The sequence below is a fragment of the Heterodontus francisci genome, chromosome 41 (assembly GCF_036365525.1).
Source record: "Heterodontus francisci isolate sHetFra1 chromosome 41, sHetFra1.hap1, whole genome shotgun sequence".
NCBI lineage: Eukaryota > Metazoa > Chordata > Chondrichthyes > Heterodontiformes > Heterodontidae > Heterodontus > Heterodontus francisci.
This window is the reverse complement of record NC_090411.1, coordinates 16,414,875-16,432,577: the sequence shown is the minus strand read 5'-3', so window position 1 is coordinate 16,432,577 and position 17,703 is coordinate 16,414,875. Positions and strand designations below refer to the sequence as shown.

The following is a 17,703-nucleotide window of genomic DNA, read 5'->3' as shown; positions in this document are numbered from 1 at the left end:
CATTGCCCGACAAGTGGACTGTAACACCGCACCAAACAGCATGGCAAAAAAAGGAAAGAAGGTACCAGCAATTCGTTTTGTAAGCTGGAACGTAAGAACTATGTGTCCTGGCCTGTCGGAAGACCTTACACAAATCAACGATTCTCGGAAAACCTCCATCATTAACAACGAGCTCAGTAAACTCAATGTGGAACTTCAGGAGACACACCTCCCTGCGAGCGGATCTCTAAGAGAGCAAGACTACACCTTCTTCTGGCAGGGTAGGGATCCTGAAGAACCAAGACAGCATGCAGTGGGCTTCGCCATCAGAAACTCTTTGCTCAGCATGATAGAGCCACCTTCAAATGGCTCGGAACGCATACTGTCCATCCGACTGTTCGCTTCTAGTCCAGTACACCTACTCAGCATCTATGCTCCAACACTCTTCTCCCCACCTGAAGCTAAAGACCAGTTCTATGAGGAACTCCATAATATCATTTGTAGCATCCCCAATACCGAACAGCTGTTCCTGCTGGGGGACTTTAATGCCAGGGTTGGGGCCAACCATGACTCATGGCCCTCCTGCCTTGGGCGCGATGGCATTGGAAGGATGAATGAGAATGGACAGAGACTGCTTGAGTTGTGTACCTATCATAACCTCTGCATCACCAACTCGTTCTTTCACACTAAACCCTGTCACCAGGTTTCTTGGAGGCACCCAAGATCACGTCGTTGGCACCAGCTGGACCTCATCGTCACAAGGCGAGCCTCTTTAAACAGCATTCAAATCACACGCAGCTTCCACAGCTCAGACTGCGACAACGACCAGGTGTGCAGCAAGGTTAGATTCAAACCAAAGAAATTACATCACTCCAAGCAGAAGGGCCGCCCACGCATTAACATTAGCAGAATTTCTCATCCACAGCTATTACATAAATTTCTAAATTCACTTGAAAAAGACCTTCAAAACACTCCTACAGGGATTGCAGAGACCAAGTGGGCCCACATCAGAGATGCCATCTATGACTCAGCCATGACCACCTATGGCAAACGTGTGAAGCAGAATGCAGACTGGCTTCAATCTCACTTTCAAGAGCTGGAACCTGTCATAGCCGCTAAGCGCATTGCACTGCTGAACTACAAGAAAGCCCCCAGCGAGTTAACATCCGTAGCACTTAAGCAGCCAGAAGTGCTGCACAAAGAACAGCCAGGCACTGTGCAAATGACTACTGGCAACACCTATGCAGTCATATTCAGCTGGCCTCTGACACCGGAAACATCAGAGGAATGTATGATGGCATTAAGAGAGCTTTTGGGCCAACCATCAAGAAGATCGCCCCCCTCAAATCTAAATCAGGGGACACAATCACTGACCAACGCAAGCAAATGGACCGCTGGGTGGAGCACTACCTAGAACTGTACTCCAGGGAAAATGTTGTCACTGAGGACTGTCCTCAATGCAGCCCAGTCTCTGCCAGTCATGGATGAGCTGGACGTACAGCCAACAAAATCAGAGCTCAGTGATGCCATTGATTCTCTAGCCAGCGGAAAAGCCCCTGGGAAGGACGGCAATACCCCTGAAATAATCCACTGTACGAACTGCTTTGCCTGTGCTGGGACGAGGGAGCAGTACCATAGGACATACGTGATGCCAATATCATCACCCTCTATAAGAACAAGGGTGACCACGGTGACTGCAACAACTACCATGGAATCTCCCTGCTCAGCATAGTGGGGAAAGTCTTCACTCGAGTCGCTTTCAACAGGCTCCAGAAGCTGGCTGAGCGTGTCTACCCTGAGGCACAGTGTAGCTTTCGAGCAGAGAGAGATCCACCATTGACATGCTGTTCTCCCTTCACCAGCCGTGAACAACAGATGCCCCTTTAAGTTGCTTTCATTGATCTCACCAAAGCCTTTGACCTCGTCAGCAGACGTGGTCTCTTCAGACTACTAGAAAAGATCGGATGCCCACCAAAGCTACTAAGTACCATCACCTCATTCCATGACAATATGAAAGGCACAATTCAGCATAGCGGCGCCTCATCAGACCCCTTTCCTATCCTGAGTGGCGTAAAACAGGGCTGCGTTCTCACACTGACACTGTTTGGGATTTTCTTCTCTCTGCTGCTCTCACATGCGTTCAAGTCTTCAGAAGAAGGAATTTTCCTCCACACAAGATCAGGTGGCAGGTTGTTCAACCTTGCCCGTCTAAGAGCGAAGACCAAAGTACGGAAAGTCCTCATCAGGGAACTCCTCTTTGCTGACGATGCTGCATTAACATCTCACACAGAAGAGTGTCTGCAGAGACTCATCGACAGGATTGCGGCTACCTGCAATGAATTTGGCCTAACCATCAGCCTCAAGTAAACGAACATCATGGGACAGGACATCAGAAATGCTCCATTCATCAACATCGGTGACCACGCTCTGGAAGTGGTTGAAGAGTCCACCTACCTAGGCTCAACTATCACCAGTAACCTGTCTCTAGATGCAGAAATCAACAAGCGCATGGGAAAGGCTTCCGCTGCTATGTCCAGACTGGCCAAGAGAGTGTGGGAAAATGGCGCACTGACACGGAACACAAAAGTCCAAGTGTATCAAGCCTGTGTCCTCAGTACCTTACGCTACGGCAGTGAGGCCTGGACAACGTATGTCAGCCAAGAGCGACGTCTCAATTCATTCCATCTTCGCTGCCTCCGGAGAATACTTGGGATCAGGTGGCGGGACCGTATCTCCAACACAGAAGCCCTTGAGGCGGCCAACATCCCCAGCATTTTCACCCTACTGAGCCAGTGGCGCTTGAGATGGCTTGGCCATGTGAGCCGCATGGAAGATGGCAGGATCCCCAAGGACAGCGAGCTCGTCACTAGTATCAGACCCACCGGTCGTCCATGTCTCTGCTTTAAAGACGTCTGCAAACGCGACATGAAGTCCTGTGACATTAATCTCAAGTCGTGGGAGTCAGTTGCCAGTGATCGCCAGAGCTGGCGGACAGCCATAAAGGCGGGGCTAAAGTGTGGTGGTTCAAAGAGACTTAGCAGTTGGTAGGAAAAAAGACAGAAGTGCAAGGGGAGAGCCAACTGTGTAACAGCCCCGACAACCAATTTTATCTGTAGCACCTGTGGAAGAGTCTGTCACTCTAGAATTGGCCTTTATAGCCACTCCAGGCGCTGCTTCACAAACCACTGACCACCTCCAGGCGCTTACCCATTGTCTCTCATGACAAGGAGGCCAAAGAAGAATGACATTCAAGAAGAATAGGAAACTAAAGTGGAGGGGTAGCACTGTTAATCAAGGATGGCACTGGCGCAATAGTTAGAGATGAGCTTGGTTCAGGAGATCAGGATGTAGAATCTTTTTGGGTGGAGATGAGGAATACTAGGGGAAAGAAGTCATTAGTGGGAGTGGTCTACAGGACCCCTAACAGTAATTATAATGTAGGACAAAGTATACAAGAAGAAATATTGGGTGCTTGTGATAAAGTAACGGCAATAATCATCGGTGATTTTAATCTACATATAAACTGGAAAAATCAGATTGGCAATAGTAGCCTGGTTGATGAGTTCATAGAATGCGTTCAAGATAGTTTCTTAGAGAAGCACGTTCTGGAACCAACCAGAGAGCAGGTTAAATTAGACTTGGTTTTGTGTAATGTGACAGCGACCACAATATGATTGAATTTTACATCCAGTTTGAAATAAGGGCAACTACGTGGGCATGAAAGCTGAGCTAGCTGAAGTGAACTAGGTTACTAGGCTAGGAGATAGATCAATAGAGAAGCAGTGGCAGACATTTAAGGGGATATTTCAGAATATGCAGAATAAGTACATTCCTAATATAAAGAAAAATTCTAAGGGGACGACCCACCAGCCGTGGTGAACTAAAGAAGTTAAGCAAAGCATCAAACTTAAGGAAAAAGCATATCATTGCGCAAAGATGAGTGGCTGATTAGATGATTGGTCAGAATTTCAACAGCAGCGGAGAATGACGAAAAGGTTAATCAGGAGAAAGAAATTAGAGTATGAGCGAAAGCTAGCTAGAAATGTAAAAACAGATAGTTTCTACAGGTATTTAAAAAGGAAAAAAGTAAAGTGAGTGTTGGTCCTCTAGAGAGTGAGAATGGGGAGTTAATAGTAGATAATAAGGAAATGGCGGATGAAATGAACAATATTTTGCTTCTATCTTCACTATAGAGGATACAAAAAACATTCCAGTAATAGGTGTAAATCAGGAGGTGGAAGGAAGAGAGGAACTTGGTGAAATTATGATCAGCAGGGAAACGGAGCTGCGGACTGACAAGTCCCTGGGAGCTGATGGACTTCATCCTAGGCTGTTAAAAGAGGTGGCTAATGAGGTAGTAGATGCGTTGGTGTTAATTTTTCAAACTTTGCTGGATTCTGGAAAGGTTCTCCATCAGACTGGAAAGAAGCAAATATAACCCCTCTATTCAAGAAGGGGAGGGAGACAGAATAGAGGTAACTGTAGGCCAGTTAGCTTGATGTCTGTCGTGGGGAAGGTGTAAGAATCGATCATTAAGGGGGCTATAGCTGGGCACTTAGAAAAACTCAAGGTAATCAGGAATAATCAGCATAGTTTTGTGAAAGTGAAATCATGTTGAACCAATTTATTGGAGTTCTTTGAAGGAGTAACACGTGCTCTGGATAAAGGGGAGCCTGCTGACGTACTGTACTTGGATTTCCAGAAGGCATTTTACAAGGCGCCACATAAAAGGTTATTGTGCAAAGTAGGAGCTCATGGTGCAGGGGGTAACATATTAGCAGGACAGAAGACTGGCTGGCTGGCAGAAAACAGAGTACGCATAAATGGGTCCTTTTCTGAGTGGCAGGATATGACTAGTGGAGTCCAGCAGGGGTCTGTACTGGGGCCTCAACTTTTTACAAATTATATCAATGGTTTAGACGAGGGGAGTGATGGCTTGGTAGCTAAATTTGCAGATGACACAAATATAGGTAGGAAAGTATGTTGTGAAGAGGACATAAGGAGGTTGCAGACTAGTGTAAATAGGTTGAGTGAATGGGAAAAAATCTGGCAGATGGAGTATAATGTGGGAAAATGTAAAGTTGTTCACTTTGGCAGGAAGAAATGGAGAAGGACAGCAGAACTCCGAGGTGCAGAGGGATCTAGGTGTTCTAGTGCATGAGTCACAAAAAGTTAGTATGTAGGTACAGCAAGTAATAAAGGCAGCTAATGGAATGCTATCCTTTATTACGAGAGGAATTGACAATAAAAGTAAGGATGTTATGCTTCAGTTATACAGGGCATTGGTGAGACCACATCTCAAATACTGTGTACAGTTTTGGTCTCCTTATTTAAGGAAGGATGTAAATGCGTTGGAGGCGGTTCAGAGGAGGTTTACTAGATTAATACCTAAAATGAGCAGGTTTTCTTATGAGGAAAGGTTGGACAGGCTGGGCTTATTTTCACTGATGTTTAGAAGAGTGAGGGGAGACTTGATTGAAGTATGTAAGATCCTGAACGGTCTTGACAAGGTGGATGTGAAAAGGATGTTCCCTCTTGTGGGTGAGTCCAGAACTAGGGGGCACTGTTTTAAAATTAGGGGTCAGAGATAAGGAGAAATTTTTTCTCCCAGAGGGTTGTGAGACTTTGGAATTGTCTGCCTCAGAAGGTGGAAGCGGGGTCATTGAATATTTTTAAGGCGCGGTAGATAGATTCTTGTTAGGCAAGGGAATCAAAGGTTATCGGGGGGAGATGGGAGTGTGGAATTCAAGACACAAACAGATCAGCCACGATCTTATTGAATGGCAAAGCAGGCTCGAGGGGCCAAATGGCCTACTTCTGCTCCTAATTCATATGTTTGTAAACCCTACAAAACAACATGGAGTTGAGGGGTCATGTGACCTTACCCTGTACTGCTAATACACATGGAAACTGCAACAACCCTGAGCCAATCTTCATGTCTGGACAAGCCTGGGAGAAGGAATTAAAATGTAAACAACCAATTTTATGTTAAATACCTTTCTCTCCAACGAATTGGGTTAACAATGGCATTGCTGACTTAGTGACTCCAAATTCAAACTCAAGAGATTGGGTGTAAAAATACTCCAGTTTATCAAGATGGAACGAAGATGAGTGACATCCAGACCCCCCACTGTCTAACAATGGCTTCACCATCAGACACCATTTATGAGAACAATGTGAGAGAGAAAAAAACACTGGTCACATACAGAAACCAGGTTTCTGAGAAGGAGCTGTAAGAATTAGTATCTTATGAATTAATTATTTGTAATAACTTTTTAATAATCCTTTAAATTGTTAGTATCATTTACTCAAGGTCAAGAAATTGTGTACTTAGTACAAACTGCTGACTGAGTGGAATGTGGCAGACATGTTCTGTAATGTAATAACCTCTCAGTCAGTTAAATGCTGACTATGTTTCCTGCCCAATAAAAAAGACATCATGACAATAATATACTAATCAAACTGGTAACGAAACAGCAAACTGATCAAGTGGACACAGAATTTATGGTAATCTAATCAGGATGGCTAAAGATGAGGTTTTACCCTACTCAAAAGTAAACTAATCAATCACCTTATATGGGATAAGGCTAGGCCCAGAAAAGGGTATAAAAAGTAGTCTCGAGGCCCTCGGCCTGCAACCAGAAAAGAAAGAAAAGAGCATCGGTCAACAGAAAACCCCAAGAACCAGCTCCACAGCAACTGGGCTTCTATGGTCTGAGGCTCAACTGAACCAGCTGTTATTATTGCTTATGTTTAATATCATTGAGCGTCAGTGTGATTATTACTTAATAAATTTACTCAATCAATAAAGACAAACACTTGTACCTGTCTTGGGTTGTGAGCAGTCATGATTCCAGGTCCATAAAGTGAGTTAATTCTGGTAACGATCTGACAGAGCTTAATTAAGTTATATGCTCGGCAGACAAAGCCAGAGAATCATCTATGCCATCGAAAAGACAGGACCCTGTCTAAGATTACCAGCTTTGAACTACATGTAGGCAGCTACTGGTGTTTGTCCATGAACTTCCTACCTGAGAAATCATACCAGGACTGCGCCAGTGACCTTTGACTGGAATATAACAACAAAAGCAGTCAGTCTGCAACAGCGCATCCTTCCTCCTAAACCTCCCAAGTCTTTCTTCACTGAACAAGGGAAAAGAATACAGACCTGCACTGTTTCAAGTCTTTACCCCAGGGAAAAGCAAGTTTTACAGCAAACTCTTTTTTTTTTAAATAAAAACCTTCAGACCTAAATGCATGTAATCTTTTAATCTCCATCTTTTCTTGTCTGTGTGTGTATTTGTATGCGGAGAGTTGATGAAGTTGTGTGTTTTCAGGTGTTGTACAATGAACATTTATCTTTCTTTTAAACTTATGAGAAAACCTCTCTGTTGACAATTAAAACAACTCAGGGGATAAAACATAATTTTTTTAAAAATGCTGTCTTCAGTCAGTTGAGAGGCGAAAAAGGGGAAACCATTCCTATCATCTCCCACCTGTCCATAACAGATTTGGGGGTTTGTCCGGGGTCTGAAACATTAGGTTAAAAGATTGAAATGGAAGAGGTAAATAGATTGTAAATTGGAAAAAAGTCAGATTTTTTAGTGTTATTTTTACTGTACTAAAACACTTAAGGCATGGCCACATTCAACACCAAAGCATTTGTAGAACAGGAAGAGTTATCTTGGGATGCATTAAATTCATTAAATGTTGAGGACCCAAAAGCTGTAGCTAACCAGGTAGGAGTAACTTTAAGGCTTAAAGCAAGAAAGCCTGAGACCTTTAAAACTCTAGCTAATCTTGACCTCGAACCAGAAGAAATAGGTATGAAACCCGAGACTGTTCTCGCCTTAGCTAGAATTCAAATGGAAACACGGAGAATGGAATTAAGAGTTTCAAAAGGAAAAAAGAGGAAAATGAGGTGCAAAGGGAGAGAGGCGCAAGGTAGTTTGAACTAGATAGGGAAAGACTGAAATCGCAAAGTGAGGGTAATGCCAACAAATTCAAATATTGACCCCAATTTGGAGCAAAGCTTTGATCTCCTGAGATACTCTCAATTAGTGCCAAAATTTAATGAGGATGAGGTCAAATCATATTTTATCTCGAGAAAATTGCTCACACATTGAAGTGGCCAAAAGAGTTTTGAACCATCCGTATCACCTCCCACCTCCGTAATAGTGCCATCACATAACATTCATATGAAGGCAGCAGTAGTGCATGCACCGTGCAGTGCTGAACCACACAGACCATTGAAGTTCCAAGACTGGTCTGTGCTGACAGCAGTTTTGGGTTTTACTATTAGATTCAGTACCAACGGTGTCAGCTGAGGTTCAGTGGATAGCACTCTCAACTCAATCAAAAGCACAAAATCCAGGCTGACACGTCTAATCACTGCACAGGGCTCCTACTCCTGATTAGCAATAGTTGCAAATACGCATGAGGACACAGAGCTGGGGCACAGTGATGACCCAGAGTGTCTATTCACACCATTGTATCAATCAATGAGCTGGAGGCAGAGTGAAATCGACAGCAGGCTTACAGCAAACAATTCACTCTGCAGCAGCATACTAGAGCAAACAGTCAACAGAGCCTATTTAAAAAGAGTCTCTACAAACTAATTTAAAAAGGCTGTTAGCCTATTAACTACAGGACTAGAATATAAAGGGGAGGAAGTTTAGCTACAACTATACAAAGCCCTGGTTAGACCACATCTGGAGTGCTGTGTGCAGCTCAGCGTACCACACCTTTGAAAGGATATACTGACTTTGGAAGGAGTGCAGCGCAGATTCACCAGAAGATTTCAAAAGGAAATTGGATGGGCACTTGAGGGATATAAGCTTGCAGGGATACAGGAACAGAGCACGGGAATGGGACTCATTGGATTGCTCTACAGAGTGTCAGCATGGACACGATGGGCCAAATAGCCTCCTTCTGTACCATAATGGCTCTATGACTCCACGTTACCAGGGCTCCAAGGGTTACATTGAGAAGAGATTACATAAACTAAGCTTGTATTCCCTGCAATACAGAAGCTTAAGGGGTGATTTGATTGAGGTTTTTAAGATTATGAAAGAAATCAATAGGGTAGATAGAAACCGACTCGCTTTTCCGCTGGGGAGTCTGGGGAAAGGGGGATAACCTTAAAATCCAAGCCAGGCCATTCAGGAGAGAAACCCGGAAAGACTTCTCCATGCAAAGGGTTGTAGAAAAAGCAGTAGATGCTAGCTCAACTAATAATTTTAAATGTGAGAGTGACGGATTTTTTTTGCTAACCAAGGGGATGAAGAGAAATGGAGCTAAGGCGGATGGAGAAAGGGTACAGATCGGTCCTGAACTCATTGAATGGCTGAATAGGCTCAAACAGCCAAATGGCTTCCTCCTGTTCCTAAACAGAACACAATGGAGTGCAGAACTGTCACATGTATGTAAAAACAATCCCAGTGACTTACAGCAGTGATTGACAGAGGAACTGTCCAACCATCTCCACTCTGCTAGAGAATAGTGGTGCCACTAGATACAGCCTTAACTCCCCATATGTGCAGGCTCATGGGCTGGGAATGGCCATTTGGACGAGGTAGCAGAAACCCAGTGCTACAGGCACACGCTGATGCCGTCAGGGATAAGAAGATCTGACGTACCTGCACCTGTAATGATCGTCATTCTGATCCGTCAGGAAGACGTAATGCCCATTCCAGGCCTTGGGGTCCCTCTCAGCTTCAATCCATATTATCTCAGTGTTGTACTGAATCTTCAGATCAAACCTGCTTGAAAAGTTGTTCAAGTAGTGCACCATGGTGTCAGCATGAGGAAAGAAATCTTTGGTGTAGTGTTTGTACAGCAGATTGTCATCGTGGCTGAGCAGTGAGTTCCAGTCGTGTCGGAGGTTAAACTCTTTGTTCTGCTTCCCGGTGTAGCGCTTGTTGATACTGATGAGTTTCCGGTGGCGGGGATAGCGTACAAAGAAGTTCCCCGAGAGGTTGCTGCGCTCGAAGACCAGGTAGTGTCTTTGGGACTGCTGTAGAAAGTAAGCCATCTGCAGACCGCCTGGTCCCGCTCCGATTACACAGTAGTCGAGGTGCAGGTAGTTTGTCGGCGTGACCCCATATGAGGAAGCAAAGATGCCGCTTGCCACAAGCAGGGTGAGGGTATAACCCATACATGATTTTGGCATGTTGCTCCTGGGCCACTGGTACCTAGCTGAAAAGAGAGACAAACATTTACTTTCCAGCAGTATGGTGTCACTCCCAGTGCAGTTCAGAGGGAGCTCCAAGCCATCAGAAGGCTGGCTCAGAGGGAGCGCCGCATACTCAGAGGAGCAGTTTAGAGGGAATGCCGCACACTCGGAGGGGCAGTTGCGAAGGGACGCCGCACACCCGGAGGGACAGTAGCGAAGGGATGCCGCACACTTGAATGGGCCGTACTGAGGGAGTGCTGCACTGTCGAAGGGGCAGTACTGAGGGAGTCTGTCTACACTCACAGGTGAACGTAAAAGATTCCACAGCCATTATTCGAAGATCTTTTATATCTGAGCTGGGGCCTTGGTTTAACATCTGATTAATCAAGGCTATTTCTACTCACTACTGCAGTGAAGTCGGGCTTGAATCCACAATCTCTGACTCAAAGGCAAGTGAACCAAGGCTGACACCTATAAAACTTAGAAGTTACTACAACCTGCTTTTTAAAAAAAAATAAACAGTTTTAGTTTCCCTAAAATCCTCGTGACAACACTGCATTAGAAACTGAGAGTTAGACATTAGCACATTTTGGAATGGAGGATATGAGTAATTTGAGACATGAAACGTGGAGACGTGGCATGCCCGTGAGGATCAGGTGACTTTGGTTTCCAAAGCTCTCCTCCACTGGGGATTTTCCTTATCTCACGTTTGGGTCTGTTGTAGACAAATCGATAGAGATTGATTGCTGTGATTAACAACTCCATTATCATTGTATTATGTGACTTCCAGGATGTTAGAAGGCGAAGAAGATGGACCTTGGCCTCTTTTTATCCAGGAATCCCCAACATTCTATTATGACGTATTAACACTGGGAGGGGGGAGTGAGGGCTATTCACAAGGCTCCTCAAAGGAATCTCACCTTTCAGTGCGATGTACAAATCAACATGTTCATTTATTTTCCTGTTTTCAGCCCTCTTGGTATATGCCGGGGGTTGATTCCGTGGGAACTGACAGCTTCCAAAGTACCTCACTCATGCTGCCGTTCTTTAAGCAGCAACTGTCACAAGAGGGAGGAGCGATGAAATACGAAATGAACTGGTGGAATTAGGAAATAAAAGTCAACCACTGAACTGAATCACAAGAAAATGGACACATTTGTACCACAGACAAATTGGAATAGAGGTCAGGTGACCCCTCCTGTACTGTCAATAAACATATTTGTCTGTTGAAGACAAAACACATCATCCACCTCTGAATTAGCTTTGGGGAAAACATTGAAATGGAAAACAGCCGATTCCATGCCAACAACTCATACCTGCAGGAATGGAGCTGACAAAGACTTTTGCAGACCGACTGACTCCGAAACCAAAGCCAAAATAATAGGTGTGAAGTAACACCTATTTATCAGAATGAACCACATTCAGATCCCGTCTGGTAACAATGGTTCCCATATCCTGGAACATTCTATGAATCAACCCAGGAGAGTCACCTGACTGACACCCCAACCTGACAAGTTTCTACCTTAAAAGGTATCTCTCTGGAGAAAGGGGGCAGTACAGCCAGAGGAGGTATTTTCCAGCAGAACAACTGAGAGACTGTTCCAGCTAAGCAGGACCCCTGCTGACCACATCTTCTAACTACTGCAGCAGAGAAACTGCAAGGGGACTTTGGGACTCTCCACCTGTGAAAGCGAACCAGGAATTTCCCCATCGACTTCAGATAGAGACTCAACCACAAGAAACCTGAAATACTTCATCCTTTTCAAGACAATTAACATTCAGGCCTGAAAGATTTCTTCCCAAAAAACTTCTAAAGGTTTTCTTAAAACGACGAACTTATTTACAATAATTGGACTCTAACTGCACACTACCAGACTGCTGCCTATCTTTTCCTGTGTGTGTGTGTGAATGTGAGTGGGAGAGGTTGAAACCATATTTCGGTTATTGTGTAAAAATAAACATTTATCTGTTTTTTAAACCTACGAGAAAACCTGTCATTTGTCTATTTATTTTACCCTTAAAAACACTCAGACTAAAACAGTATTTTTAAACACACTATCTGCGGTCAGTTGAGAGGTGACAAGTGGAAGTCACCTACACCACCTTCCCTGTCTATAACACAACCTACACAACGACTGTCACAGGAACCCAATCCTCTCCTCAGCTGAACAACACTGTCCAGCACTGGATGGCAGTCAGCAATAGGAACCCTGGTTGTTTTCCCCACCACAATCTGTGGCCAACACCCAGAATCAGGCCCATGACCTTCTGGTATATTGCAACAGCAGACTGCCAAAAGACACTTCACAAAGGGGACTGACATATTAAGCATGAAGTAGGAAAGGGTAGCGGGTGAAGACACAGTTGAAGAGGCAGGTTGAGGAGGATTCTGAAAGATGGGAGAATTGTAGAAAGGTGGGAGGGGTTGAAGGACAGCATTCCAGAAGACAGGACGCTTATAACTGATTGGTCTGCAATGACGGTGGGGCAAAAACTATTAGAGGTTGCAGAGCTAAAGTGGAAGGATTTATAAATGTTGAGGATTTTGAATTCAACGAGCTATGAGGTAGGGAATCCAGTGGAATTCAGCAAGAACGGAGATGAGAAAATGTGCTCCGACGTGGACAGAATGTTGGAGAAGGTTGGAGTTTGTGCAATTCAGAGATCAGGAAAGCACTTGGAGATGTGAAAAAGGTGGGGGTAAGATTTTCAGTGGCAATGTGGGTGAAGGACCAAGCAAGGTTGGGAATGTATAAAGGAGGGGAATACATGGTCTTGGTAAGGGACTATGGGATGCGCAGCTCATCATAACTTTCCCTCGACTACTGATACATCGTGACTGCAGTGTGTACTATCTACAAGATGTACTGTAGCAACTTACCAAGTCTTTTTCGACAGCACCTTCCAAACCTGTGACCTGTATCACCTCGAACAAGCGCGACAGGCAATAGGGAACACCAGCACCACTTGCAAGATCCCCTTCAAGTCACACACCATCCTGACCTGGAAATATACCACTGTTCCTCCATTGTCACTGGGTCAAAATCTTGCAACTCTCTACTTAATATCACTGTGGGAACACCTTCACCATACAACACCGCAGCAGTTCAAGAAGGCAACTCACCAACACCTTCACAAAGGAACTTAAGAGATGGGAGACACATGAATGATTCAAAAAAAAAAAGCATGGGATGAGCCAGACACTATGACTGCAAATTACCAGGCTCAGTGGGGCCAAGGAGCAAGAAAAGTCGTCAGGGATGGACTCAACGACCTTGGTTAGAACAATGTTCTACTGGAGGAAGTCACAGCTCTCCAAAACCTGGCACCTGACAAGCAGTCAGCAAGCACAGCAACAGGCACGAGACCAGGATGATCCCACAGAGGCATAATAAGATGTCACCAATGTATACACAGACGCTGACCCTATGCTTACAGCTAATGCCGCCAAGGGCAAATAAAAGCATGAAGCAAGGAGTCAGGGGCATAATACATTAGAGAAACTCAATTAATTTGTAGAACAGTTATGTGACACCCGTGTAGACTCAAATATTACTTGAAGATTTTACTTTTTTTGAGCTTCATGTCTGTGCCCTGGGCTCTTTTGATTAGATTAGAGATACAGCACTGAAACAGGCCCTTCGGCCCTCCGAGTCTGTGCCGAACATCAACCACCCATTTATACTAATCCTACATTCCTACCAAACATCCCCACCTATTCCTATATTTCCCTACCACCTACCTATACTAGTGACAATTTATAATGGCCAATTTACCTATCAACCTGCAAGTCTTTTGGCTTGTGGGAGGAAACCGGAGCACCCGGAGAAAACCCACGCAGACACAGGGAGAACTTGCAAACTCCACACAAGCAGTACCCGGAATCGAACCCGGGTCCCTGGAGCTGTGAGGCTGCGGTGCTAACCACTGCGCCACTGTGCCTCCCTGTCTTTATGTGGTGTGATTACCTCTAACCTCCTCCAGTTCTACAACCCTCTGAAATCCCTATGCTCCTCCAGTTCTGGATTATGTCACGCCACTATAGGCGGCTGTGCCTTTAGCTGCCTCGGCCCTAAGCTCTGGAATTCCCTCCCTAAACCTTTCCACCTCTCTCTTTCTCTCTCTCCTCCTTTCAGACCCTCAACATTTACCTCTTGGACCAAGCTTCTGCTCACCTGCCTCAATATCTCATGTGGCTCGGTATCAATATGTTTGGTAATCACTCTTACGATGTGCTTTGGGACATTTTACTATGCAATGAGCTATATAAATACAAGTAATTGTTGCTGAGGAGTCAGTGCAAGGATACTGAGATCCCATACTGAGCTATAGAAATGCAAAGAAAAATATGTCCTGTGGTGTCCATGCACATGCATAAAGATTGGCTTCACTTGGACAAAAACAATGGGAGCTACGCATTGCCCAAGTAGCTGTACCCCAAGAACAGCACCACTGGGAAGGAGGGAAGCAAGGAAATGGAAGGTAGGAAGGAATAGGAAATGGGGGAAGAGTGGCTTAGAGAGAGGGGGTTTGAGGGAGAAAGGGACCATGGTGAGGGGGGGGGGGGTTGGGGGGTGAGGGGGGGGGTTGGGGGGTGAGGGGGGGGGGGTTGGGGGGTGAGGGGGGGGGGGTTGGGGGGTGAGGGGGGGGGGGGTTGGGGGGTGAGGGGGGGGGGGTTGGGGGGTGAGGGGGGGGGGTTGGGGGGTGAGGGGGGGGGGTTGGGGGGTGATCGGGGCGAGCGCTGGGGGTGTGGTCGAGAGGGTCAAAGGGAAAGCTGAGGAAGGACAGGGAGCGGCAAGGCTGCAGCACAGGGGCTGAGAAAATGGGTGAGGGAGAGTTTGCAAAGACACCGGTCTCCGGACCCTGTGAGCAGCAACTTCGCTGCCGTTAATAAACTAGTCTCTTCGATTCAGACCTTGTATCCTCGGTGTAAAGTTACTGCGCTACCCATATGGGCAGGGTAGGAATTCAGAGGAACGGCCTGAATCCCCGAGCTCTTGTAGCCGCCATCAACCGCTGACCTACCCGCTGAAGCGCGGCTCCCCTCACAGCCCCTTCACCGCGGCCCCGCCGCGTCACCCATGGCAACAGTGCGTCATCACTCGACGCTATCACGCAGCTGTGCGTTAGTTGGGGTGAGGGGGATCCAGCGCGCCCCTCGAGGCGACCGGCTGCATTACAGCAGGGACAGGAGGAACCTCAGACCATTCGGCCCATCGCGCCGATGCCAGCTCTTTTGAAAGAGTTAGCCAATGCGCACCAAATGGGAATGCAACAATCTACAAACATGAAACGTTAGTGCTTCCCATGTGTAACCTCTCACATATAGGAGAAGAAAAAATAAGAGAGAGGAAAGTAAGGAAGTTATGCTAAACTTTTACAAATCACTGGTTAGGCCTCAGCTGGACTATTGGATCCAATTCTGGCACCACACTTTAGGAAGGATGTCAAGACCCTGGAGAGAGTACGTAGGAGTTTTACTCGCATGATACCGTGGATGAAAAGCAGGACCTCAAAGGTAGTAATCTCCGTATTACTGCCGGTGCCGCATGCAGGTATGGAAACAGGAGGATGGTGCTGATGAACGTGTGCAGGAGAGAGGGCTTTAGATTCCTGGGACATTGGGACCAGTTCTGGGGGAAGTGGAGCTTATACACCCTCTGCACCTGAATAGAATCTGGACAAATGTCCTCGTGGGGGTACCAAGTGTCCAGCTCTCCTGTGACATCTCACTTCCCTCTGCTGCTGTGGAAGACTTCGGAACAATCAGCAGATTTCTCTCTTAGGACAACCGACAGCCTCAGTGATGGTAGCCGAGGGGAATCTAAATCAGTCTCCCACTTCAACTCAACCACCTCTGTTCCTGCCACCATGGGCTCTAATTGGACACAGAACCTGGCTTCATATCAATTAAGGGCTCAATTGAAAATCGTGACTTTAATCAGTTTCCTATCGGAGACAGAAAGGATTTACACTGTCTCAGTGATACAGTTTCTTGCGACATTTGGGCGAGGGTTTTATGAGCCCTGTAGGGATGGGAATGGAAGCTGGGGGGTGTGGGCAGGGGGGGTGGGCCCCACAAAATTGCAATGGAAAGCAGAAAATTGCAATGGAAAGCAGAAAATTGCAATGGAAAGCAGAGGATGGAGTTGCCGTCACCTTCCCAATGTCTGGGGCAGGGAAGGCCAAGGACGGAAACGTTAACTCTGTTTCTCACTCCACAGATGCTGCCAGACCTGCTGAATATTTCTGGCACTTTAGAAACCATAGAAAAATTACAGCACAGAAGGAGGCCATTCAGCCCATCATGTCTGCGCCGCCCGAAAAAACGAGCTGCCCAATCTAATCCCACCCCCCCCCCCCCAACACCTGGTCCGCAGCCTTGCAGTTTACAGCATTTCAGGTGCATGTCCAGGTACCTTTTAAATGAGTTGAGGGTTTCTGCCTCCACCACCGATCCTGGCAGTGAATTCCAGACACCCACCACCCTCTGGGTGGAAAAGTTTTTCCTCACGTCCCCTCTAAACCTTCTACCAATCACCTTAAATCTGTGCCCCCTGGTAATTGACCTCCTCGCTAGGGGAAACACTTCCTTTCTGTCTACTCTATCTAGGCCCCTCATAATTTTGTACACCTCAATTAAGTTACCCCTCAGCCTCCTCTGTTCCAAGGATAACAACCTTAGCCAATCCAATCTTTGCTCATACCTGCAATTTTCAAGACCTGGCAACATTCTTGTAAACCTCCTCTGTACTTTTCTTGTAATGTGGTGACGAGAACTGTATGCAATACACCAGCTGTGGCCTAACCAGCGTTTTATACAGTCCCAGCATTACATCCTTGCTTTTCTATTCTATACCTCGGCCAATAAAGGAAAACATTCCATATGTCTTCTTCACCACTCTATCTACCTGTCCTGCCACCTTCAGGGACCTGTGGACATGCACTCCAAGATCTCTCACTTCTTCTACCCCTCTCAATATCCTCCCGTTTATTGTGTATTCCCTTGCTTTGTTTGCCCTCCCCATCAACCTAGACACAAGAAATGACAACGGCAAACCCAGCCCGGTCGACCCTGCAAAGTCCTTCTTACTAACATCTGGGGGCTTGTGCCAAATTTGGGAGAGCTGTCCCACAGACTAGTCAGGCAATAGCCTGACGTCATACTCACGGAATCATAGCTTCCAGACAATGTCCCAGACACTGCCATCACCATCCCCAGGTACATCCTGTCCCACCGGCAGGACAGACCCAGCAGAGGTGGCGGCACAGTGGTATACGGTAGGGAGGGAGTTGCCCTGGGAGTCCTCAACATCGACTCCAGACCCCATGAAGTCTCACGGTATCAGGCCAAAATGGGCAAGGAAACCTCCTGCTGATTACCACCTACTGCCCTCCCTCAGCTGATGAGTCAGTAGTCCTCCATGTTGAACAGCATCTGGAGGAAGCACTGAGGGTGGCAAGGGCACAGAATGTAATCTGGGTGGCGGACTTCAATGTCCATCACCAAGAGTGGCTCGGTAGCACCACAACTGACCAAGCTGGCCGAG

At 46.2% G+C, this 17,703-nt stretch overlaps 1 protein-coding gene across 2 annotated transcripts in view; it reads right to left on the bottom strand.

Moving 5' to 3' along the window:
- Nucleotides 1-15,263, bottom strand: part of foxred2 (FAD-dependent oxidoreductase domain containing 2) — a 69,134-nt gene extending 53,871 nt beyond the window's left edge. The window contains exons 1-3 of one of the 2 annotated variants that reach the window (XM_068019366.1): nucleotides 15,179-15,263; nucleotides 11,074-11,249; nucleotides 9,618-10,176 (exon numbers count right to left, since the gene is read on the bottom strand). In XM_068019366.1, coding sequence (XP_067875467.1) covers nucleotides 9,618-10,150 — 533 coding nt within the window. In that variant the 5' untranslated portion in view covers nucleotides 10,151-10,176; nucleotides 11,074-11,249; nucleotides 15,179-15,263. The other variant, XM_068019367.1, reaches the window with a different exon arrangement.
- Between the last annotated feature and the right edge of the window lie 2,440 nt (nucleotides 15,264-17,703).